Source organism: Podarcis liolepis, assembly GCF_965112155.1.
Source record: "Podarcis liolepis genome assembly, chromosome: 11".
In the NCBI taxonomy this organism is placed as follows: Eukaryota; Metazoa; Chordata; class Lepidosauria; order Squamata; family Lacertidae; genus Podarcis; species Podarcis liolepis.
This window is the reverse complement of record NC_139565.1, coordinates 7,764,676-7,790,221: the sequence shown is the minus strand read 5'-3', so window position 1 is coordinate 7,790,221 and position 25,546 is coordinate 7,764,676. Positions and strand designations below refer to the sequence as shown.

Genomic DNA, 25,546 nt, shown 5'->3' with positions numbered 1-25,546 from the left:
TAAACCTATGCGTCCAACATACGGTAATTAAATACTAAACATCATTTGGGATTGATTTGCACTAGTAACTGAGAATGCTGAAGCTTCACATACCGGTTCCAATCCCTCGTCTACACAATTCTTAGTAATTCATGGGAGTGATTCACATGCCAGATCCCATGATGGAAGTTAGTGCCTTCATGAGTCATTCTCTAAACACAAAGATGTACAAAAGCATCACTCAAAATAGATTTGCAGTTAACTTCATGCACAATATTTGTGGGTCCACAAGCAACCCTTCAACTCCAACTGCCATGCTTTCCTTAATGTTCTGGGGTTGTATTGAACTTCTGCAAGCCATGCCCCAGTGGGAGTGGGGAAGCCCCAAGACTGGGCGGAGGAATCTTGCATTGCTCATGCAAGCAAGGCTCCAAGTATGGGGTGTTTCTTGCTTTATGACATTTTTCAAAATGGAAAGTTAACAGAAATGCAGGCCCAGATGACACCATCTTGTTTTGTAGACTATCTTTTTGCACTTTAGTGAATGATTCACTGTACAACCATAGCAGATTGGGGTTTCATCTGCCCATTTTTTTTAAGGGAGAAAAAAAAGGATCCTATCACAAAATTAACACTATGCATTGATTTCCTAGCTCAGTGATGTGTTAATGTTTTCATTCTGCACATGTAATGGCTGTGTTGCGAGAAATTAGGTCAGTGGAACTTAAATTAGCAGAATCCTTCATCCTTGTAGTTCACTGAATAAAGACACTAGGTCTACTCTCATGCATACATTATAGGCTTTTTCGCCTGTAGCATAAAGTGCCAGCTGACATAACAGCAGGAAACACACCAAGCAGTCTATCTTCAGTAGGCTTCTTTGGTAACCAAAGGTAAACCTAATTCACTGGCAGATTACCCATCTGCCCTGCCTTGGTGGCAAATATGCATTGATAATGATAAACCATGCATTGCAGCATCTTGCGCAATATATTTTCTCACTTGCAATATAATTTCTCTCTTGTGTTTACAGACACATGCTCCAATATTCTAGGTAGTGACATTTGGGTTCCTTTTTAAACTTAGTTTAGATGTTAAACAGAAGGATCAGAATATAAAACAAAAGCTCCATTTGCTCTCGTTTTGGTCGATTGCTTCTGGAGCTAACATTTTTCTTTCACACGATGGGAAGCAGAACCAGTATCAAAGAGATATCCCTTGTTACATGCCCCTATCCAACACCCACCCATTTTACACGATGGTGGAATTTTAGACTCTGGACTGAACAGTTCTACAGAAAATGCCCCTTTAGATGGCAACTGTGTGTATTACCAGCCCTGAGAGCTGCCTTGTTTTGCAAGCCAACATCTATTCCTGCCTATTTACTATTTCCTCCTTGACCTCTGAAAACGCAAAGCATAATTCTCCCCCCCCCCCCATACACACAGATGGGCATCTCTTTCCCTTCCCTCCGCCGCAGCTTTTCGCAATTCCGTTCCCAACATCTCGCGGCTGAAACACTTGTCGATTTTCTGAAATAGACGGAAATACTTGGCGATCACATATTTCTGCGCGCGCGCGCGTTGGCAGCGAGTTCAGCGACTCCCTCGCGCGGACGTTCAAGGAGCGCAGCAGCTGCCGGGGCTTTCCTTTTATGTTGCAATCGGGGTGGGTGGCTCCGACCCACCGGCGTCCTGCAATGCGACCCACAACCCTGCCCAGCGCGTTGCAGCGCCAGCCTGGGAGCCCAGCGACAAGCAGGAGGCCGAGTCTCCACCTTCACTCCGGCCTCTCCGGCTCTCCATTGGGCCATTACGTAAATGCCAGCAGCTTTCTCCTTTCTCCCTCCTCCTCCTCTCTCTCACCCCCACCCCACCCCCCAGTTTCGCCTAGTTATGCAATACCCAGCAGCGCGCACATCCACTGTAACGCACACACAAACACATCGAGGGAGGGGAAGCGTCCGAGGAGAGGAAGAAAGGGCGGAGCAGGGAAGGGGGTTCACTTCGAGTCTGGCCCTGCCCTTGTCCCTTCCCCCCCACTCCGGGCGCATCCATTGGCCGTTCCCGGGAAAGCGGAGAGCTCCGATTGGAGCCCGGCAGCCGCCACTCACCGCCCAAGCTGGCATGAGGAGTGTGCGTTGTGAGGAGCGTACAGTATTGACCTACTAACACAGATCTCTCTCCAGCGGCGTCGGCTGCGTCGTCGGCAGAAGGCGCGTTCCTCGGCTGCGCCCGGCTTCTCCACTCTCTCCCGAGCGCACATTCTCCTCCTGGCGCGCGACGGGAAGGACCTCTTCGGGCTGCTCCTGCTGCGAGGGTCTTTCTCTCTCTCTCTCTCTGCCTGCCTGGCCCCTGCTCTCGCTGCCTGGTTGTAGTCGAGGACCTGCTCGCCTCTCGGCCCCTCTCCAAAGCGACCGGCTCCGACGGGAAGCAGATGCCGACGGGATCTCCGGCGAGCGAGGCGCGCGCTCGGCCCCTCTCGGCCCGAGCAGCTTGCCCAGGTACAGGAAGCTTCCGTCGGGGAAATTGCTCGTCTGAAGGGGGTCCTTCTCCCCCCCCACCCCGCCCACCTTCCCTCGGTCCTTTCCCGACAAGACTCACTCTGTCCTGGTGTGCGCTTACCCTTCTCTAGACACGGGTTCGTCGGAGAAATTCGACCCTCTCCATGCGCCCGTCTACCTAGCAGTAACTTTTCTCGCCCTCTGGCACGTCGGCGCCGGGACTCGCCGCCTGAAGGCGGCCGCTTTGATTGCAGCCCCGCTCGGAGCAGCTTCCCCGGCTCGGCTGGCTCAGAGCTCGGCGCTGCTCTTACATAATAAGATGCCTCCTCCGGGGTGGAGGGAAATCGGGGCTGGGGAGCAGGAGGAAAGCTCAGAGATCTTGAAGCTCAGAGATCTTGCCACCATTCCTCCTTGTATGAGCAGGGATTGGTGGGGGTGGGGAGATGGATGGTTAGCAAGGGCATGGATGGGAGGGTTGGCTGAAGGAATCGTTGACGGGCAGCAAAGGATTAGGAAAATGCCTTGTTAATAGTGGCATGCGCCTTGGAAGAAGAGTTCTTTGAAACGCGCCCGTTTTCCCCTGGGGAGCATCTGAAGCGCCCGAGGGGCTGGCGGGGCTTGTTATTTCATCTCCGCGCATTGCATAATCGGTCCACGGCGAGTTATTGGCGAGCGCTTCAGAGAGGAGGTGAGCGTGCAATGCTTTGGTAATTTTGGTGCAGCGTTAGGGAATACGGTCCCCATTTACACATCTCATCTATTTCTGGATCTCTTAGGGAAGGTCTCATTTTTTAGAATAAAAAAAAAGCCCCATGATGAACTGGTGCTGCGCGTGAGATTCCTTGTTTATTCCCTACGCTGCGTTCTTTTAAGCTGCTAGAGAAAGGTATACACGTAACAATCGCCTGATTCGGGGCTGTTCTGATGTATGTTATGTGTATGTGTGTGGGGGGGGGAGAGAATTCGGTTTATATTGGCCCGTGCCTTTTGCTCCCTCTTGGCAGCTGGTTTTCAGGCACCGCGTTTCCTGATCGTTCCTGGAAATGTTGCATTATGCAACCACGGCGTTCGCTGGCGGCCAGGTTAGGCAGCTAATTACGCGCTTTGATAAATCTCGCCACAAAGAAACTAGAGCAATCTCGGCCTTAAAATAAAACCACGATTTCCAAAGTCATCCCTCTTGCATCTCCCTCCCCTGTCGGAAAGTAGATCGCTGCTGCGTAAGTTGGAGAAAGGCAGCTCGGCTTGTTGAATGTGTGCCACGTCCCTTAAAACGAAAATTGTGCACGTCTATATTTAGCCCTATCACATTTGAGCAATTGTGGCTCCGTGGGCTATTTCTGGTCTTTTCTCCAGAGCTGTGCAAATAGACGTTCAAGGACATTTGCTGGCGTTTTCAACTCCACGCCTTGGGAGACGTTTTGATAAGGCTGGTATTTTTAGGAAGGCATTTCGCTCACACATCAAGTGGCTTGGTAGGTGTTGGCTTTCGTGCATGATTCACCCTCCTCCATAGAGATATATATACATACATACATAAGCTTATATATACACAAGCTTGTTACGCATTTCGGGAAAAAGTGAGAGGTGCCTCTGATCTCGTCGTAGCCCCTGCAATTTGCAACCAAGAACGACAAAGTCGGGCTGGCGCGGGGGACGAAAGGCGGAGGGGGAGGGCGCGCGCGGGGTGCGGAGTCTTTATTTCAACATATGTGACGGTCGGCGTAACGTTGCAAAACACACATCCAACAACAATGCTCAGCCCGATTTAGGTCAGTAGCACATTTCAGATGGCCAGAATCCCAGCGTGCGATCGAAATCTATGCCACTCTCGCAATCCTGTCGTTTTGCAACTATTAAACCCGTCTGCGCCGGGGTGGGGGTGGGGTCTTGCTTTTTCAAAAAAAAAAAGGGGGGGAGGGGGAGAGAAATCCTGATGCTGAATCACTCTAAAAATATAAGGAGGTTCAGAAATCCAAGGTTTGCGCGGGGGTGGGGGTGGCGAGGAGCGCAAAATCGGGCTCGACAATTGTTGATTTTCTGCTAGTGGCTCTTTTAATGAGAGAGAGAGAGAGAGAGACCGAGGTCTTTCTGCATTCGAGTCAGAGCTCTTGCCCAGATTAACAAGGGTCCCACTGCGACCCCTTAGAAGTAACCGGCGCGTAATTCGGGTGCGTTTGTGCGTTCAGAGGACAGCTAAGAGGTGCAGAGACGGGAGGGGAAGAACTCCTTCTGGACGCCGGAAAGCCCGGCTCTTCTCCGAGGCCGGGGGCGTCGGGCAACGAGGGAGCTTGCGCTGCCTGCCCGCCTGCCGCCCGAGCCGCCTTAGGCGTTGGTTGTTATGACTGGGGCCGGAGCGCGCGTTGGAAGGGGCCTGGATGGCGCTGCCGCCGCGCTTTGCATTCCTTTGTTCTGCGAAGGGGGGGTGGGGGTGGAGAGAAGGCGAGGCAGAGCTCCGGGGAGTGAGGCGGGGAGAGAGGGCGCACAAGAGGAGGAGACGGGCGGGCTGGAGCGGAGTCGGCGAGAGGAGTAAATAAGGCAGGAGAGCGGTCGTTTTGCACGGACAGGGAGCGCGAGCAGAACAAGCTGGCCCCGGGGAGGGATGCGGCTCCAGTCACGTAGTGTGTGTACTCGCTGTTGCAACGACGGGGGGCGGGCCCGAGAGCTCCTCGCTCTGGCTTCTCCACCCTCCCGGGCCCCGCTTTCTCTCCGCCCCTCCAGACTTGGCAACGGAGCTGGCAGCTCTCACGTTTCCTCCCGAAACAGAGCGAAGGTTGGGCGCGCGCGTGTTTGACGGCGACCCCGTCCGCTTTTGCGCCTCCTTGGGCAGCCCGGAATGCCGCCCCTCCTTGGGCGCAATTAGCTGGCGAGTTTTCTCTCCAGATTTTTTGCTCTTGCGCAAAAGCGTATGGGCGTTTGCGCGCGCGCTCATTACCTTTCATGTAAACTCTGTGGAAAAGTCCCAAACACCTCATCGTGTGTATAAAGGATGCCTGTGTTAGCTCCCCTATAGCACAGTGGCTTCTAAGTAAAAACACAAAAAAACCCAGCCCCCCTTCCCCTTTCCTTGGCCCAAGCTTTCCTCGGAGATTTCCCACAATTCAGACTTCTTAACCAGGTCATTGTTATGGGGGCAGCATTAATTCCTGTAAGGGGTGCTTACTGGAGGTGGAATAATTACTTGTTAAAACAATAGGGATGTGTGATGAGGCTCATATCCATTGGCAGATTCTTACCCCCCCCCCTCAAAAAAAAAGTGAGGAGGGGAGGGGATACTGCAGGTGGCATTTCCAGAAAGAATAGGATTTAACTACTGTTGCCAATGGTGTTATTAGTTTGGTAATTTCCCTGCATATTCAAGAGTGCTGCTGGGTTTTGTTTTTTTACAGTAGCTATAAAGTAATTATTGCTAACTGCTGCCAGGAAAACAAGCTTTGCCGGCACACTTTAGTGCATTTTTACTCAGAGGTAATTCCTGCCCTATGCATGGTACTTGTGTTGAGTAGAACTTACTCCCAGGTCATGAAGGTTGTCTGCATACTTCACCTTTAAAACGCACACTTTCTCTCAAAGCATGTTGGACACTGTAGTAGGGCTGAGCAATGTCCAGTTTTCAACATCGTGATTTATCACCAGCTGTTTATTGGATGTACCGATATATCATGATGTCTCAACAAAGGATGGAACTTTGTAGTGGTGAATGGGGCAATGTCTGGGCAACTGCTACTACTTAGGAGTCTAAAACGGATACATTTTTACTTACCTTTAACATTGTGTTGCAACTGTTATTTTGCACAGAGCAACAGGGGTGGCAGGAATCAGAGAAGCGAAGACCGGCTTCACGCTTTTTCTCACATTGCATTTTTTTACATAGCGCGCACACACACACACACACATTGCTATTCACAAGATATCTCCATGCCAAATATTATGAAGCTGTTACCACAATGTGGACTCCAAACAGATTTTGGACGATGCATCGATACATTGCCCAGCCATACACTGTAGTTTAAGAGTTGCCAGGAATTGTAACCTGGTAAGGGGTGAACTACAGTGCCCAGAATCCTTTGAGAGAAGCAATGTGCTTCAACTTTAATGTTTAGCGTATACACAGCCTTAGTGTGCCGAGGACCAGGCAAATCCTGGGGGTTAGGCCCTAAAGGACTGGGGACTAAGTATGGCAGCAGTTAGTTTAGTTATGTGTGTTGCCCAAGTCAAAGCATTTCCATGATTTCAAAACAACTGTATTCTACTGGTGGAAGGAAGAAATGAAGGGCTGCAATACAGTGGCAGGGCATCTGTGGAGAGCCGCTTGTCTGATAATCTGGAGAGACGCTTCCAGCCAGTATAGATGGTATGACTTAGAATGAGGAGCATCTTATGATCAGAGAATAATTCCAGTGGTAAATGTTATACAGCCAAGCCGTGATGGATGACCTCAGGTGTTGTGTTACAGGTGTTATTAACCTTTGTAGCTATTACCACACAAGTGTATATAGTTAAGAAAAACTCCAGCAGCATTGCACTTATATATATATATTTACTTTACCTATCATTTTAAGTCTGTATTTTCACCCATTATAAGGATTAGAAATGTTTGGGTTATTTCCCCCTTCTATCGTCCGATGCGCCGTTTTTGTTGTAAGAATTCCTGGCAGTTTAACACCCACCCCCCTCATTGCACAGAAATCTGGCAGTGCTGACAACCTTGCAAAGAAGTTTAGGAAGTCTTGACTTCAAATGCTTTGCCATTATGTCTCTGGGCTGATCCAAAGCTTGCTGAAACTGAGTAGGCAGCTTCAGTGCTGACTTCATTGTATTGGTGCCAATCTGAAGGCTGTAGTTCTGAGTCAGGCACCCAAATAATGACATTGAAACAAATGTTAATGTGTTGCTATTTAAAAGCATGTATTTTTCGCTAAACCTTTAGGGCTAATTTTTCCAACCTTTTAGAGCGACGAGAGAGAAAAGATGACTATGTCGCATGACTATGGCCACATTTTCATGTTATTTTTAAAATGGGTACCCGTATTTCTGCACATAGAGAGCTTGATGTAATCTGTCAGTGGGACATTTCAGAAGTTGAGAAACACGTGTAACATACAGGCATACTAATCAAAGAGTTGGAAAACCTAAGGATTGAAGCAACAGCATGCTTGGACGGTGGTCTCAAGGCCAAGGATAATAATCCTGTGTACCACGATCAATTTGGCTGGAGTCACCATTAGTCTGGAGAAGGTGCATCACGACTTTTCTCCCAGCTCTGCATTGCCATGGAATAGATACACACAACCATCTCATCCCTATAGAAGCCTCCACAATGGTCTGTGAGATAACAGAGGATCTTGGTGATGCCACTCACTTCCTGCCTTGCCACTGTTAACGCTTTTGTTCATTGCTCATTCCTGCCCCAACACTCAGCTTTTGTACCCATTGTAGCAAGGATTACTCATAGTATAGATGTACAATGGTAACTCGGGTTAAGTACTTAATTCGTTCTGGAGGTCCGTTCTTAACCTGAAACTGTTCTTAACCTGAAGCACCACTTTAGCTAATGGGGCCTCCCGCTGCCACCACGCCGCAGGAGCCCAATTTCTGTTCTTATCCTGAAGCAAAGTTCTTAACCTGAAGCACTATTTCTGGGTTAGTGGAGTGTGTAACCTGAAGCGTATGTAACCTGAAGTGTATGTAACCCGAGGTACCACTGTACTCTAAAGCTATTTGCATGCTTAGAGGAAGATGCTGCACCTCACCACCCAGAATTACCTACTCTTCAGGAGCCTTAAATTTTAGTCCCTTACATTGCCATGATTTCATACCTTTTCCTAATGGTCACAACCCAGCTGGCTAAGGGTAACTTTTGAGAATATATATTTTAAAAAATTCAGTTAGTTTATAGATATTGGAATCATAGATTAAAACAAAAGATTGATAGATTTCCCCTTTGGAAATTCATCACAAGGTAGCAAAATAACCCAATGGCAAATTCACTGTAGGCCTGGCTAGATTCCCTTTGACCAGACATTCATAAACGTGTACTCAGGTGAGTTCGGAGCACGCAATGAACATAAACGCAGAGCCATATAACTGTGTTTCCTTATTACCAAACTTCCTTAGTAGACAAAGCATTTTTTTAAAAGAAAAAATGTGGGTTGCCTCATGTGCATCTCTTGAAAGATAATACATGTGTAGGCAGAGAACCATGATGGGCAATAGGCTTCTAAAACGTCCTCACCCAACATATTTACATTTACGCATGCAGTGCTGTGGTAAGATTAAATAACACAATACTTAGTGCATCATATAATTGATTAAATGGCTCCAGAGTGCTAGGTCAGTGGAATAAGCAAGCTACAATCCTGTAGTCATTTCACCTAGCTGTTGTTGTTGGCATACATCTGTCTTGAGAGACAATGGAATGTGCCTCCAGGGCAGAAGGTGAGGTCAGACCTATGGAGAATCACAGTGCATGCTGTGGCTGCAGAGACTGATAACTTGTAACTACTGCCTCCCATGCAAGTCTGGGCAGTGTGTATAGAGGTCCTGGGCTGTCTGGATGAGAAGACCTTCTTGGCCTCACCGTTGTGGTCCAAAGGAAAGCAAAGCAATATATTTGACATCAGCTTGGCTGCAGGAGCTGCTGGAAGGAGGCATACAAGACACTCTCCAACTGTCTTAGGAACTCCACTCCAGATTTGTGTGGGTTTTTACTTCTTAGCCTTTTCTTCTCCTGAAGATGTCCTGCAAGGCGGTAAACCCCATTGAACTCAATAGCATTCATTTCTGAGTAAACATGAATTGTATTGTTCATACTCCCAAAATTTGCCAGCATGCCATAGTGTATGAATGCAGCAGAAGGACAAATCAAAATTTACTTAGGTCAAAAATTCTTAGATTTCAATTGTTTTCAAGTTGCAGGTTTTAATTGTTTCCATCAGTTGCTGGAAATACAGTGGTACCTCTAGTTGCGGACTTAATCCGTTTCAGAGTGCAGTTCGCACCCCGAAAAGTCCACAACTAGAGCACCTCTTCTGCGCATGTGCGTGGCGTGATCGAGCGCTTCTGCACGAAGCACAATCGCTTTTGCGCATGTGGCAAACCCGGAAGTAAACACTTCCGGGTTTGCTGCGTTCTTAAGCTGAAAGTCCGTAACAAGAGCGGAACGCAACACGAGGTATGAGTGTTATGAAATCAGAGTAGACTGATTTTTAATTTTTTTTGAGTGATACATATGCTGAGAACATTCAAATACTCAGTGGATTTATTTGGTTGTTATATTTGTTAGTCCCTCCCTACCCCCAAATGAAACTCCCAAGTGACTTACAAAAAACAAATTAAATGAATTAAAACAACTTGTGCCCTTGCTAATTTATTTATTTAACACACTTGTATACCACACTTCCTTATACTGTATTAGGCTGGTAAACAGCAAATAAGAAAACAATTCAAGGAAATGGCAGATAAAGTCTTAAAGCAGATTAAATTTGCTTAATACTAGCTCCGATGCTATATATTCTGATAACTACTGATTTACTTGACTATTGAATTTTCCTCAAGCCATGTCATAATTTATGTACTTGATTTAATAATATGTGGTGTGCACCACATACGTTTTGAGGATTTGCTGAGTATTCTCATTCACTGTAGCTGTAATTGTGTCAATGTTTTTGAAACAATTTCAGTTACATTTTAACTTTAATTTTCCTCCTGTAATTATTTATTCAGGACAAAATGGATCACAAACAAGCTTCAGGATTGTTTGTTAAATACACCCTTGACTTTTTATACAGAAGCCTCAGAGATTAGCTACAGATTAACTAAGGAACTTTCTTCAGGCATACGAGATGCTCTAGGTCTAGGCATCCCTGGAAATCTTTATTCTGAGCCCAGCAGCACACACAGGTTTATTGATCAATATTAACCAGAACTTTAATTGGTGCCCTTTCCGTATGTACTAAAACAACAACTGGCCAGCACTTTGCATGTGTGTATGTAATCCTGAATAGGGTTTATAGACTTTGGCTCCAAGATTTAAATAGTATTGCGAGGAAATTTATTCAAATCATGCAGAGTTCTCGTTATGTAAGGTTTCACCTCATTTTATTGCCACAAACATCAAATTTTGATCGTGTCTGAAACTGAGGCTGAGAAATAATGATTTGCCCAAGGCTACCCTCGGAGCATGATTCAGATGGGGGGGGGTGTGGAAATATGGGCCTGAAATCAATTGGCCAATGCTGGCTCTCAGGAATGATACTGATCCTTTATGCTACCAGTTACTAAGGCTGTGCATTTGCTTTGGACCAAGCACAAGGTCCATGAATAGCAACACCCTAGAGGTCCCGGGCCCTAAGGAAGCTAGATTAGCCTCAACCAGAGCCAGGGCCTTTTCAACACTGGCTCTGGCCTGGTGGAACGCTCTGCCTCATGAGACCAGGGCCCTGCAGGATCTGATTTCTTTCCGCAGGGCCTGTAAGACAGAGTTGTTCCGCCTGGCCTTTGGCTTGGAGCCAATTTGATTCCCTCCCTCCCTCTCTTTTTTCCTTTCCTTCTCCTCCTGAGATGAGGCATTTTAATGAGGCATTTTAATGTTTCAATATTTTAATGTTGTATTTTAATTTTGTTTTAAGTTGTAATTATTCAACTTGTTCTTATTATTGCTTGTTAGCCGCCCTGAGCCTGGCCTTGGCTGGGGGGGGGGCGGGGTATAAATATTATTATTATTATTATTATTATTATTATTATTATTATTATTATTATTATTATCAGGCTATGCTTCAGAGACATTCAGCTTGCCTCTAAATTCAAAGTAACTTGGGTCCAAAGTTGCCCAAGGTGACATGGGCAGGTTCTTTGGCTTCAGAACTACCCTGGAGCTTGAGACTGGTGTTACTTTCCCACTGTGTGCAATTTTATGCATTCTTGTATGCCCCCAACCCCAAAATACATGGAATATCAGGGAAAGTGAAGGAAAAGAGGGTCTAGATTAATGATATATTAATATCCACAGCGTGCCAGCATGTATTACACCAATGTATTACCGTATTTTCCGTCCTATAGGGCACACCGGCCCATAGGACGCACCTCGTTTTTTGGGGGGGAAATGAATAAAAAAAATTATTCCCCCCACCCGCTGCCGCCCCAAGCCTTGAGCACACCTGCCCGAAGCACGGGGCACCCTCCGGAGGGCTCCCCGTGCTTCGGGTGACAGGCTGCCGCCCCAAGCCTCGCGCACTCGGCGGGACCTGCCGGGCGCGCAAGGCTTGCGGACACTCGCCGGGGCTGCAAGGCTTGCGGATAGCTTCCTGAAGCCTGGAGAGTGAGAGGGGTCGGTGCGCACCGATGCCTCTCGCTCTCCAGGCTTCAGCGAAAGCCTGCATTCGCCCCATAGGACGCACACACATTTCCCCTTCATTTTTGGAGGGGAAAAAGTGCGTCCTATGGGGCGAAAAATACGGTAACAGGTTTCTTTCTATTTTTAATTTCCACCTATTATTTCAGGGATTGCTAACTAGTCTTCATACTGTCCAGTTTTCTAGAATTAGTATGTTTTAAGATCTTGGTTACGTGTGTGTGTGTTTTAAGGCAACGGTTGGAGAGCTGTTAAAAATCTCACAGGCTCCCATAAACAATGTGAGCTTACTCAGGATTCTTGCAGTTTATCTTCCCCGGTGAAGGAAAACAGTGTTAGCCATGCATGCGTAATCTCTGCAGGAAATCAATCACTGCTGCGCTTTTATCTTTCGCTTATTCTAAACTGGGCTCCCTTTGCTAAAGGTTGTGCAAACTTCATTTATGTAATGACGTTCTTTTTCCCCAGATGGCTGCCTTGTTGCAATTATTTTTTTCCTAATCTACGGTTATTATAACATCACAGTGATGCAATAACCTGAACAATGAAATGTTTTGTTGAGGGCTGTTGCATAAAAAAACATTAAGCAACAGATCTGACTCATCAGCTTACAGATTCTTCTTGATGACCTTGCTATCAGGTGCACAGACTTTTGTGTGAGAGAAACCCCATGGGTCTTCAGGTGAAGCTTCAAATGATTTTAAACCATTAATACTTTTAGTTTGAACGTCACAAATTTATCAAGCGAAAAACTTGCTACTTTAATCAACACTGGTAGCCGAAAGCTATGGTGTGGATAACACCAAGGTTGCAGGTTTGATACTCATACAGTGGTACCTCGGATTAAGTACTTAATTCGTTCCGGAGGTCCGTTCTTAACCTGAAACAGTTCTTAACCTGAAGCACCACTTTAGCTAATGGGGCCTCCTGCTGCCGCCGGAGCACGATTCCTGTTCCCATCCTGAAGCAAAGTTCTTAACCCAAGGTACTATTTCTGGGTTAGCGGAGTCTGTAACCTGAAGCGTATGTAACCTGAGGTACCACTGTATAGGACAGCTGCATATTCCTGCTTTCTAATGGGTTTGGACTGGAAGATCCTTAGGGTCCCATCCAACTCTATGATTCTATGATTCTAAGTAAGAAGCAATAGAAATTACATTTTATTTTTATTTAGAAAATTTGCAATAATAGTCTTCTGAGGCCCTCCTTCATGTGCTTCCTCCTCGAGAGGTCTGGAGGGTGGCAACACGAGGATGGGGCCTTCTCTGCGGTGGCTCCCTGTCTGTGGAATGTTCTCCCCAGGGAAGTTCGCCTGGTGCCTTCATTACACACCTTTAGGTGCCAGGTAAAAATTTTAACCAGGCCTTTGGTTGTCCCGATCAACATCCTATACCCTTTTAAAATGCAGCTCTTTTTTTAGGGGGGGTGTTATTGGGTTATTGTTTTTATTCTGATTTTATATATTGTGCTCTTTTCTGTGAACTGCCCTGAGACCTCCAGGTATAGGGCAGTATATAAGTTCAATGAATGAATGAATGAATGAACAATCAATCAATTGGGCAGCCTTTGGCACCCCCCCCCCTGCAGCCCTTATTCTGCCTTCCCAAAGCTGGGTAAGGAAGGTGTTTGACTTTGGGGGCCTCCTGTCTTCTTCCCAAAGCCAAGCTAGTGTTTCCTCAGCTTTGGGGAGGAGATGGCAGGGCTCTAGGACCCTGTTTCGCTCCCCAACCCCCTGCACAAGGCAGTGTGCGGCCCATGGGTTCGGTGTCAAAGTACTCTTGTGGCCCACTTGGCATGAGAAGTTGGACTGCCCAAACTGTACTTTCATTGTTCTTTGCCCAAATTAGCACTGAATTAATGTTTAGCGTATTATGTAAGAGACCTTTGCTCTGGGAAATGGTCCTTTTGACAACCCCTGACTTGGGAGAGGATTATATTATGAAATACAGTGGTACCTCGGGTTAAGTACTTAATTCGTTCCAGAGGTCCATTCTTAACCTGAAACTGTTCTTAACCTGAAGCACCACTTTAGCTAATGGGGCCTCCTGCTGCCGCCATGCTGCCAGAGCACAATTTCTGTTCTCATCCTGAAGCAAAGTTCTTAACCCGAAGTAATTTTCTTGGTTAGTGGAGTCTGTAACCTGAAGCGTATGTAACCTGAAGTGTATGTAACCCGAGGTACCACTGTACAGCGCCAGTTATATCCATTGATGGAAATGAGTGACTATTAGCACAAAATAAGTCTGCGAATTTGTAAAGAGCGGTGTTATGTGAGATTTTTAGTTACATGACAATCAAGTGGTCCCATCTCACAACAAGCTATAGAGTTGGCCTTTGGACAGTAGAATTTGTGATCAGTAAGTCTGATTGCTCCTGTCTTAACTCCTTATCACGTAGATTTCACTTGCAGTCAACAATGAATCAATCTGATCCACCATTTGTATTTTTAACTTTCTATGGATTAGCCCAATGGATTAACTGGAAAGCTGTGGAATTGCCCAGCATATATTTGCATTTTAAGTTACCCAAATGAAATTCTGAGAGCTGCAATTCTTGATGTAGTTTTGTATGACTTGTTGAAGTCAATAGAGTTTCTTGGCCTACTTAAATTAAACATATGGTACACAGTAGTGCTATTTAGAAGGGATGTAAATGTGTTAAAGCAAAAAGACAGGTCCTTAGATTTGCAAGTCTTATCGTTCTTTTATTATTTATTAAATTTGTATTAAATCAGTGGCATCAGTGACCTCAATGCGGTCATCTGAGAGTACACTAATTAATCCACCAGGTTCTGCTTCCACACAAACACCATAGAAATCAACTGGAACTATGAGATCAGTAGCTGAGGCATTGTGCTAAGGATAGCCTTTTGAGCAGATGGAAATATACAAAGCTAAGCCAGAAGTGAGCCATTTGTTTTAAATAGAATAGAAACTTTATTTGAGGATCAGCTTTAAAATTCCATTATCCTTTCACCTGCTCTCAAGGAGAAAAAACAACAAAGAGGAACTTTCATTAGAAAGAACCCAAACTATTTTATGAGTGAAAAAATGCCAAATAACCATAGGGAAATAAAATGAGAAAAATTCAATTCTCTCTCTCTCTCTCTCTCTCTCTCTGTGTGTGTGTGTGTGTGTGTGAGAGAGAGAGAGAGAGAGAGAGAGAGAAAATTACACAACAGTTGTTCCATTGCATTCTTTGAAACAATATAATGTAAGTGATGTGAAAACTGCCTTTTAAGTCAATCCTGATCTGAAAATTGTGATAATTTGTGTGATTTATCTTTGGAAAGTATATTTGTTATTAATTAATTTGTAATTATCAGAACAAACAATAACTGTACTACTCATTCAGTTACATCACTTTCCAGTTTTACATCACTTTCCAGTTTTTCCTCTGGGAGAAACAGAAATATTGCAGCACTGCATGTAGCTCATATGCTTGAGAATTCTTTTGTGAATGTGATTTTCTAACGCATATTAAGTAGATGACATTTTCTTCTAAGGTTTTCCTCTTTTATTTTCATAGCTTGTATGGAGAAGAAATCTCTTGCATATGTGTGTTACTGACCTACAATTTAATTATATGCTGACCCTATAACCTCTGAACACTTCTGACACCTTTTGACGTGAGAGTGGTGTAACCTCAGCAGCAAAGGACCTTATAAAATCAGGGACTCCGGGCTCACCCAAACTTCCATTTGTCCCATGCTTACTAGGGATGGCTCCAATGGTTTTTATTTTCTCCTGTCTCTTTCTCTGGGAAAACCCGCTGTTTACTGCTGAATTTATACAAACCTCAATCTGCCTAGAAAGCACGGGCAAATGGAAGTGTGGCTTAGCCCTCAATCATAAAATGATGGCTGCATTTGTATGCCTTCCAATAACAAAATGAAACTCTGCGATGTAACATAAAACATTGCATTTCCAATGTGGCCACTTCAAAGTCTAAATTCTGTACAATTTAACTTAAAGTTACAGACCTGTTGCACCAGGCTTCCCTAGCAAGTAGTCTTTTGGTTACATAGAGTTTATCTTGTTAATAGCTGGTTGTATCTCTGTTCCAGCTTTTGTCCCCACTTCCATATTAGGCATGATAATTCTCTTATCCACATTTCTTTGCTCGGCTTGCAATCTCACTTCTAAAGCAGTGTACTCAGCTTTTTCTCTCTGTTTATCTGAAAAATAGGAATGGCGGTGTTTCTCCTTTTTCTGAAAAGTGTAGAAATCATATTAATGATAATGTTATCACTTGCATAGTAATAATAATAATAATAATATAATTTATTATTTGTACCCCGCTCATCTGGCTGGGTTTTCCCAGCCATTCTGGGTGGCTTCCACAGAGACCAAAAATACACTAAAACGTCACACATGAAAAACTTCCCTGAACAGGGCTGCCTTAATAGCCTTTTTTTTTTTTTTTAGAATAGCTCATCTACAGGGTTATTAGAATGATGGAGTCGGTAAGAATGAAAAAGCTTATAAGTCTACTTATTAAGCCGTCTTATTGAGTCCCTCATCCTAATAGCCCTGTGATGGCAACTTTAGTTCTATTTTACAGATGGGCAACTGAGGCTGAGATGTTCTGCAAACCTGAATTTGTGTTCAGTGTGAATAGTCAAAATAGGTGATAACACTCTCAGTTCAGCCAGCTGAGATAATACAGTCGTACTTTGGAAGCCAAATGGAATCCTTTCGACTTCAAAACTTTCGAAAACCAAGGCACGGCTTCTGATTAGCTGCAGGAAGCTCCTGCAGCCAATTGGAAGCTGCGGAAGCCCCATTGGACATTCAGGTTCCAATTACAGTTTGCAAACCGGAACAGTGACTTCCAGGTTTGCAATGTTCGGGAGCCAAAACGTTCGGGAACTAAGCTGTTTGACTTCCAAGGTACGACTGTAATTGTCTTGAACACAGGAACAATGGAAATTTAATTTTGTTGATTTAAAATGGGTCCTGAGGTACTGTCATGATAATGGTTGTAACTCTGACTTGAAATATAAACAGCACTTTACAAGGCACTTATTCTTGAGAAAATGTTAACACCTGATGTTAGAAGGCTGAAGAGCAATAAAAAATGTTTCCCAAAAGTAGTGCAGCTAAGTCATCAGCTCAGTTTAAAGGGATAGAATAGAATCGAAGAGTTGGAAGGGACTACGAGGTTCACCAAGTCCTACTTCCTGCCATACAGAAATCTTTTTGCCCAGTGTGGCGCTCAAACCTACAACCCTGAGATTAAGAGTCTCCATGCTCTACCAACTGTACCAACTCATTTTAGAGTCTCTAAAATGGTGTGACTTCTGCCCTATAAAGTGTGGAGCTTGGAACTGAAGAATAGCCAACTAAAACAACTTTGTTAGCTCCTTTGATGTTAATTGAAACTGTTCACATGCTTAGAACCAGATCTCTGTTTTGCTCTTTAGAAGTGAAAATTTTGTGTGTTGTGCAGGAATTAGTAAAGACTGCAAGGTCAGCTCCGTCAATAGAATCCATTAGAAACTTTCTTACTGCTTGGGTATTTATCAGCGTTGGTCTTGGGAAGTCACTTCTATTTTCTTTTACTCCAAGTGTTATATAATAATAATAATCTGATCCTTCCCACAACCGATTCAAGTGAAAATAATACATAATAGCAATCCTATACTCAGAGGTAAGCCCCACTGGGTTCAATGAGGCTTATTTTAAGATAAGCGAGTATAGGATTACAGTCTAATTGTGCTTGTGGTGGAAGCAGGGAGGACAAGAGAGGTTTTGACATATTCAAAGCTGGGATGTTGATAAGCTGCAACTATATTGTTGCAAAAGAGAGCATAGTTGGTTCCCAAAGGCCAATCCTTTTACAGCTCTTTGGCATCCCCCTCCTGAGATCGAACCAGGCCCCTACTCAAATACTTATCGAGTCACAATCAGGCCATTGCCATATTAAAAAAATAGACATTAGTAGTATAAATCTGTGGTTACAATTGTATAATGAAGCAGACAGTGCTGTGTATTGTTTCATTGGCACACAACATGCTACAAAACAACTTTCAAAGTGTTTATAAAAGCACCTGAAATTTCAAGAGTGACTAATGTAAGGCAGCATTCAAAGTTGGTTTTAGACTCCCCCCCCCCCCCGCCTTTTTTTTTGAGGGAGTGAGTGATAAAATAGTTGCAAGATTAATCATTGGGGGAAAGGGCTGAATTTGAAATACAGTAGGAGTCATGACCGTACATACTAATACTTTCCAGAGAAATTATAAGAAATAGCCAAAGTAAAATTAGCTTGTTTTTATTAAAAGCATTTTGATCCTATTGTCAGATGAAATTTTGACTCACACACATAGCGTGACTAACAAATAAGGCTTTGTCTTTTCCATTTGGATAAATGCTGGCTTAACAAACTGTTCAAGGGAGCTATTGATAAGGCTATTGTAGCTTTGCCTGTGTTTGGTGGATTTACCATTAGCATGTCATATAGAATAGGGACCCTTTTAAAAGGCATTGTGTGAGAAACAAAACCACTTAAGCTCTGTGGCTAGTGTAAATATTAGTTTTGTTATCAGAAATTTAAACCGTGTTAGCCTCAAGAATACTTTTCTCATTGAGGAAGGAAATCGCACCTCACCTTTCTTTCAATTATTTTTGGGTGAAGGTCCAGGGGAACAAAAGAAAACCCCTCTCTTTGAAATAAAGAATGCAATGTAAAGCCTAAATCTACAAAACAGTGTGGACCATTGGTTTCTGTATCACCATAATGATAATGCTTGAGTTCCCCTTATAATTACTAGATATTCCACACATTGCTTCAGTCTAATAACCTCAACGGACATGCTAGCTGGACCCCCACATCCTTGGGGCTTCAAGGGGACATTATGCTGGATGCCATGGCAGTTAGAGTACCGTATTTTTCGCCCTATAGGACGCACTTTTCCCCCTCCAAAAATGAAGGGGAAATGTGTGTGCGTCCTATGGGGCGAATACAGGCTTCCGCTGAAGCTTGGAGAGTGAGAGGGGTCGGTGTGCACCGACCCCTCTCGCTCTCCAGGCTTCAGGAAGCTATCAGCAAGCCTGGGGAGCCCGCGGGAGTTCCCGCAGGGCTCCCTACGCTGCAGATAGCAGCCTGCTGCACAGAGTGCGGGGTGCACTGAAGCAGAGCGCCCCGCGCTTCGGGCAGACATCGGTCAGCCCCACAAGCTCGGGGGACTGCGGGGAGGCGCAGCGCCGCCATCCCGCTGTTCCTCGACCTGGTTTGGAGGCTGGCGCTGGGGAGAATTTCACTTTAAGTAACATTTCACTTTAAGTAACTCAAGAGTCTGCCATTCCCATACCTCTATGAGCAGAGTTGCTCCTGTTCCTTGCAAACAGTTGCATGCCAGAGTCCTAAGGTAGTGCCAAGCTGTTGGATCCTGTAATATGTACTGTGGAAGGGCCTTCAATTAGAGGGATTGGCATGTCAATGCATTTGGTACAGCTGTAAAGGTAAAAAGGTAAAGGACCCCTGGACAGTCAAGTCCAATCAAAGGTGACTATGGGCTTGCGACGCTCATCTCGCTTTCAGGCCGAGGGAGCCGGCGTTTGTCCACAGACAGCTTTCCGGGTCATGTGGCCAGCATGATGTAAACCACTTCTGGCACAACGAGACACCGTGACATAAGCCAGAGTGCATGGAAATGCTGTTTACCTTCCGCCACACTGGTACCTATTTATTTCTGAACTGCTAGGTTGGCAGGAGGTGGGACAGAGCAACGGGAGTTCACTCTGTCACGAGGATTCGAACCGGTGACCTTCCAATCGGCAAGCCTAAGAGACCCAGTGGTTTAGTGCAGAGCTGTAGTGCACCAATGGCAAAAACACCCTGCAGGAAGGGGAGAGACTACTTTGGCCTGCTTCATATTCTGTTGCATCCTTAGACTGTTTTCCTTGACTAATAGTTTATATATTTATTCCCATTTTGAGTAGATTTTTAGGTATGGAAAAACCTGCGTTAGAATAACTTTTGTCATTTGGACACAATGTCAAACGTTGTTGTTAGACGAATATTGTTTCACTAATTACTTAACAGTCTTGTCATTTATTGAGTGAGCCAACCTGAGTTAATACATTGCATTCATTTCCCTTTGGTATGAATTGCAGATGAGATTATTTATGCCTCGAATGTTGCTCCATCTGGTGAAACTGAGAATAGAAACATTGAAATAGGAGCTTTTAAAGTTACCAAATATAGAAGTATTATGTGGTTACAATACCAGAAAAGGGTGGTCCCCTTTAATAGTGTTTTGGATGTGGATTTGAGAACCTAGGCTTCAAATCTAAGGTTGACCACAAACTCATGAGTGGTCTTTGATATATTGCAGAACCTACCTCAGAATTTAATTTGAAAATGAGAATAATTATTACATAGTTTATATAGGGATGCATTAAAAAAGGACTTCAAGCCACTTCAGACTTTGACAATTCATTTTGAAATATTTGCTCTGACTTAGCAGTTGCACTGCCATTATAACATCCTTGCAATACCAACAAGATTTAATGTTTTTCCTTTTTAAAATGATGTTGGTGGACAAATTGGGAGATGTCTTCCTAGGAATTTTTTTGCTGATGTTGCATGTCTTAGCTATAAAAGTACTATGTAAATAATTTATAATGCCTATCTTTAGAAAGATCTCTTAAGTTACTGTAGCTGTAAATTGCTACAGCAGTGTTTTCAGATCAAGGAAGCAGGCTTAAAAATAAAATAAAATCAATGGTTTATCACCACCACCACCATCTGGTAAAAAAGCTTCACTTGAGCCTGCTCTGCATAACTGACACCAGCCATTCTGATATGAATTAATTTGATAAATTAATATGAAGCACACTTTTAGCTTGTGAATGAGACCTGGTAAATTAGGTTTCATGCGGGCATCAAACTTGATATAGTTCTCTGCATACTTTTAAAAAATGTACACGGCTTTCCAAACTGATATTTAACTTTCCTCTGTCACCAGTACAATCTTTCAAAGCAACCAAAGTTTCAAAGCAGCTCTTGTACACTGACCACAAAAGAAAGAACTAACAAAAATAGCATTTATTTAGGAGAGCGGAACATAAATTTGGACAAATAAAAAAAGGAACAGAAAATAGTACTCCATCTAGCATACTGACTTATTTAATATTTTAGATTCCCTGAACTTGTGTAAAATACCTAGGACAGAAGTCTTACTTGTGCAGTTTTTAGCCTTTTTCCTTCTTCCTTCCTCCATCCTTTGTATTTAATACCTTTGTAACGAGTGTGATCACTGGAGTTCCACTCATGCTGGAGAAAGGGAGCAGAGAGGTATTTCTGTTGATCCATCCCAATGCAGACCCCTGTAAAACTGCCCCGGAGGATTGTGGGATTCCATCACCCTGGGAGCTTTTCCTTGGGTCCCAGGGAGGGAATCAACTCTCTCTCCTTCTTCCAGCAGAGAGCCTCTGCTAGATTTTGATTCCCTCTACAAATGAAAAGAGCTCATCTTCCACTCTAGGAGAGAGACTGTGGGATCAAACCCAATATTAGTTCATTGTTCAATGGAAAACATCAGAGTAGAATGCAATTCCATACAGAAATGGGATAGCATTACATATTAAAAGGACTTTGCCAAGTAATGTGGAGTTGACTGAATGAAGGAAACTGGCTCAACAAGGATATTGGAGGCACAAAAAGGTTTTCTAGAAACACTGGAAACTGCTTTTATACCAAGTCAGAGCATTAATGCATATAGCTGAGTAGACTCTACTCTGACTGGCAGTGCCTCTCCAGAGATTAGACAGGAGTTTTTTCCAGCCCCACCAGAGAATGAATCTGCAAAACATATGCCCACAGCTCTTACCACACAGCAAATGGCTGTGTATGCTTATGGTGAAGGTGGAGAAATCTGAACTCTGTTGTACCTTCCACCATGGGACGTAGCCACAAATTTTGTTGGGGGGCAGGCTTTTGTTAGGGAGGGCAGAACCTCAGATTTGCATTTATTTCGATTGGTTATTTGGGGGGGGCAGCTGCCCCCCAGCCCCCCTTGGCTATGCCCATGCCTTCCACACTCAGGTACAACACCCGCACAGGAGAAGATCATACCCTTTGTTATGCAGACTGCAGAATTAACAGCTGAAACTTATAAAAAGCAAAGCCTTCTTTCTGACTCTTGGCAGGGGACCACGATGACTGTATTCATGGAAATGATGACAAGCAAAGTGACTCCTGCTAGCCCAGCTATGCACTCTTGCTCACTTGTTAGGAACTTTGATGTGTATTGATGTTACAGACCCATACGGGGCAGAATCAGTCACCAGCAATCCATTTAAAGTTTTCCAGTGAAAAGTGAAGTAATTTCAGAATCATACGAATTACAGTAGGGGAGCATAGCAGGGAAAGTGACTTACTAAAATCTGCAAAACAGAAAGGATTTTCTGGAATTCATAGTGATTATTAGTATGCTGTCTTCTGTAAAGGTAAAGGTAAAGGGACCCCCTGACCATTAGGTCCAGTCGTGACTGACTCTGGGGTTGCGGCGCTCATCTTGTTTTATTGGCCGAGGGAGCCGGCGTACAGCTTCCGGGTCATGTGGCCAGCATGACTAAGCCGCTTCTGGCGAACCAGAGCAGCGCATGGAAACGCCGTTTACCTTCCCATCGGAGCGATACCTATTTATCTACTTGCACTTTGACATGCTTTTGAACTGCTAGGTTGGCAGGAGCAGGGACCGGGCAACAGGAGCTCACCCCGTTGCGGGGATTCGAACCGCCGACCTTCTGATCGGCAAGTCCTAGGCTCTGTGGTTTAACCCACAGCGCCACCTGTGTCCCTTGTCTTCCTTACGTCTCGCCTATTAATTATATGCTCAACGGTTGGAGGTGCTACTGTGGTCTTAGCTATTCCTTCCTCCTCTTGCCTTCCCGTGCACTGTGGTGCTGCAGATAACAATTGCTGCTCCACACCTTGTGAGTTTTTAATTTTTAAGCAACCCAAAATATGATAGCTAACCATGTCATTGATGTTACATGTTGTTAGGCCCATAGATTGCACAAAGAGCTGGCTTCTATGAGTTAATTATAGCTGCTTCTGAGTGAAAATCTGTCCCATCCCACCACTCCTCTGGCCCAAAGGTGATATGAAAGTCAGGCAAGGAAAATATAGCTAGGCTATACTGACCTATGTATCAGTAATCCGTATGTCGCTATTCTTTTGGATGGAAAATGAGAAAGAGTAAACAATACAGATTAAATTCAAGTGAGTCATAGTTACACATTCCAGTTTGTGGTATGGCATGAGGTGTTTTCCACAGCAGTAAAAAAATCTACTTGCTGAAGCTAAGTTGGTCTAGGTCTGATCAATGCCTGGGTGGGAGATAGCCTGGGAAAGTATACCAAGGTGGAATCATAGAATCTTAGAGTTGGAAGGGACCCAAGAGTCATCTAGTCCACCCCTGTAATGCAGGAATCCCAGCTAAAGCATCCATGACAGATGGCCACCCAACCTCTGCTTAAAAACCCCCAAGGAAGGAGAGGAAGAAAGACAAGATATTAAATGTATAATTAATTAATAGTAATAAGTCACTACAAGTGAATGTGGTTAGAGCTTATATAATTTCCCATTAACATTATCTTAATTCTTTTAAGGTATGCAAGTACTATATACCTGTTTATCTGTTTATTAAGATATGCCCAATATGGTAAAGCCATTCAGTGATTTATGACTTGAGCTTTCTTTCCTGAATGAATAACTAAAAGATACTTTGAATAATATTCACACATACATTTTAAAGACTGTAAAATCAAGAAACTAATCATTATTATTATTCTTTTGTATGCCACAGGTGTTTTCCGAAGATTGTAGGCTGAACCTACCCAGAAGCAATTTTTACCAAGACGACATGATGCTTGAGATGATGGAACAAATGGGAGAATGCTTATGGATTTAAAATTACTGTATTTATCCAGTTGTTACGGTTCAAGAAGTCCTAGAAGATTAATTTATCCTGTTACTATTTGCACACCTACTAAAAATTGCTTCTGATGCAGCTGAGAAAAATGCAGTCCATTAAAACAGAACAGGCACCCGCTGATACAAGTAGCAATGTGGACAAAATTATGGCACTTAGTTCTACATTAGGAGATGTATCTGATGACCTAGCTACTGGCGATGAAATGCTACTCAGTGAAGGAGGCATTGCAAAAAACAAGTCTTCAGCATGCCGGAGAAAGCGGGAATTCATTCCTGATGAAAAGAAAGATGCCATGTATTGGGAAAAACGGCGGAAAAATAATGAAGCTGCCAAAAGGTCTCGTGAAAAGCGGCGGCTAAACGACCTTGTATTGGAGAACAAACTAATTGCACTGGGAGAAGAAAATGCCACTTTAAAAGCTGAGTTACTTTCACTGAAGCTAAAGTTTGGTTTAATTAGCTCTTCTGCATATGCCCAAGAGGTTCAGAAGCTCAGCAATTCAACAGCTGTTTATTTTCAGGAGTATCAGAATGCCAAATCAAGTATTAACTCTTTCATTGATGAGCATGAACCACCAATGGTGGGCAGCAGTTGTATATCTGTCATTAAGCACTCGCCACAAAGCTCTTTATCCGATGTGTCTGAAGTGTCATCAGTAGATCATGCTCAAGTGAGCCCTATACAAAATAATTGCAAAAATCCTGAAAATAAGTTCCAGCTCATAAAGCAGGAGCCAATGGAACTGGAAAACTATGCAAGGGATTCACGAGATGAAAGAGGCTCCTATACAACATCCATGTACCCAAATTTCATGGGGAGCAACTTTAGTGGCTACTCACATTCCCCTCCACTGTTGCAAGTTAACAGATCCTCTAGTAATTCTCCAAGAACTTCAGAGGCTGATGACGGTGTTGTTGGAAAGTCATCAGATGGAGAAGATGAGCAGCAGGTACCTAAAGGCCCAATCCACTCTCCTGTTGAACTTAAAAGCAATCATGCCACAGTTAAAGTCCCAGAGGTGAGCTCTTCTGCACTGCCTCATAAGCTTAGAATTAAGGCTAAGGCCATGCAGATCAAAGTGGAATCATTGGATAATGACTATGATGCTACCCAGAAACTAACATCACCAATTGATATGTCATCTAAAAGGCATTTTGAACTCGAAAAGCACAATGTGCAAAATTTGGTACATACTTCTCACACTCCTTTCTCTGTCCAAGTGACTAATATTCAAGACTGGTCTCTGAAACCAGAGCACTGGCACCATCAAAAGGAATTAACTGAAAAAAATCAGAGTGGCTGCAAAACGGGAGCAGCTGACATTAAAGACAATTCCTACAAAGTGTCCGAGACAGAGAACTTGTATTTGAAGCAGGGCATAGCAAATCTGTCCGCAGAGGTTGCTTCACTTAAAAGACTTATAACTACACAACACATCTCTGCTTCAGACTCTGGCTAAATGACTACTGAATAAATGCTTATTGTTTTAAAGGATGTCATTTGCAGTAGATTGATATGTTTTGTATTATGCTGAATTTTCACTGGACTTGTGATGTCATTTCACTGTAATGTTCACATGATGTCTGATGGTGTCTTTTCGTGCACAGATGACTATAAAGACTAATTGTCATGATCACTATGCCTTGTGTATAGTTAAGTAGCCTGTGCAAAGGCTGTATATAGTGAACATTATTTTTCTGTCGTTCTGTTACTATAAAGTGTGAAAGTTGCCAGTTCCAATAAACAATTGGTGACAAGCACAGAA

The 25,546-nt window shown here is 43.9% G+C and overlaps 1 protein-coding gene and 2 long non-coding RNA genes across 8 annotated transcripts in view; 1 reads left to right on the top strand and 2 right to left on the bottom strand.

Moving 5' to 3' along the window:
• The window catches only part of LOC310688505, a 10,833-nt gene extending 8,283 nt beyond the window's left edge, over positions 1–2,550 (bottom strand). The window contains exons 1-2 of one of the 3 annotated variants that reach the window (XR_014516978.1): positions 2,093–2,550; positions 94–191 (exon numbers count right to left, since the gene is read on the bottom strand). This is a non-coding gene — a long non-coding RNA (uncharacterized lncRNA). The remainder of the gene's footprint in view (positions 1–93; positions 192–2,092) is intronic. The other 2 variants (XR_014516980.1, XR_014516979.1) reach the window with 2 other exon arrangements.
• On the top strand, positions 1,922–25,546 carry NFIL3 (nuclear factor, interleukin 3 regulated). 2 transcript variants are annotated; one of them, XM_083464959.1, is made up of 2 exons: positions 1,922–2,482; positions 23,653–25,546. In XM_083464959.1, the coding sequence occupies exon 2, from the start codon at positions 23,852–23,854 to the stop codon at positions 25,238–25,240; it is 1,389 nt and encodes a 462-aa protein (XP_083321085.1). In that variant the 5' UTR covers positions 1,922–2,482; positions 23,653–23,851; the 3' UTR covers positions 25,241–25,546. The 2 variants fall into 2 exon arrangements, with proteins under 2 accessions (XP_083321085.1, XP_083321086.1); XM_083464960.1 differs by lacking the exon at positions 1,922–2,482 and adding an exon at positions 3,012–3,170.
• The window catches only part of LOC310688499, a 41,448-nt gene continuing 30,419 nt past the window's right edge, over positions 14,518–25,546 (bottom strand). For all 3 annotated transcript variants that reach the window (XR_014516963.1, XR_014516964.1, XR_014516965.1), the window contains one exon: positions 14,518–16,045. This is a non-coding gene — a long non-coding RNA (uncharacterized lncRNA). The remainder of the gene's footprint in view (positions 16,046–25,546) is intronic.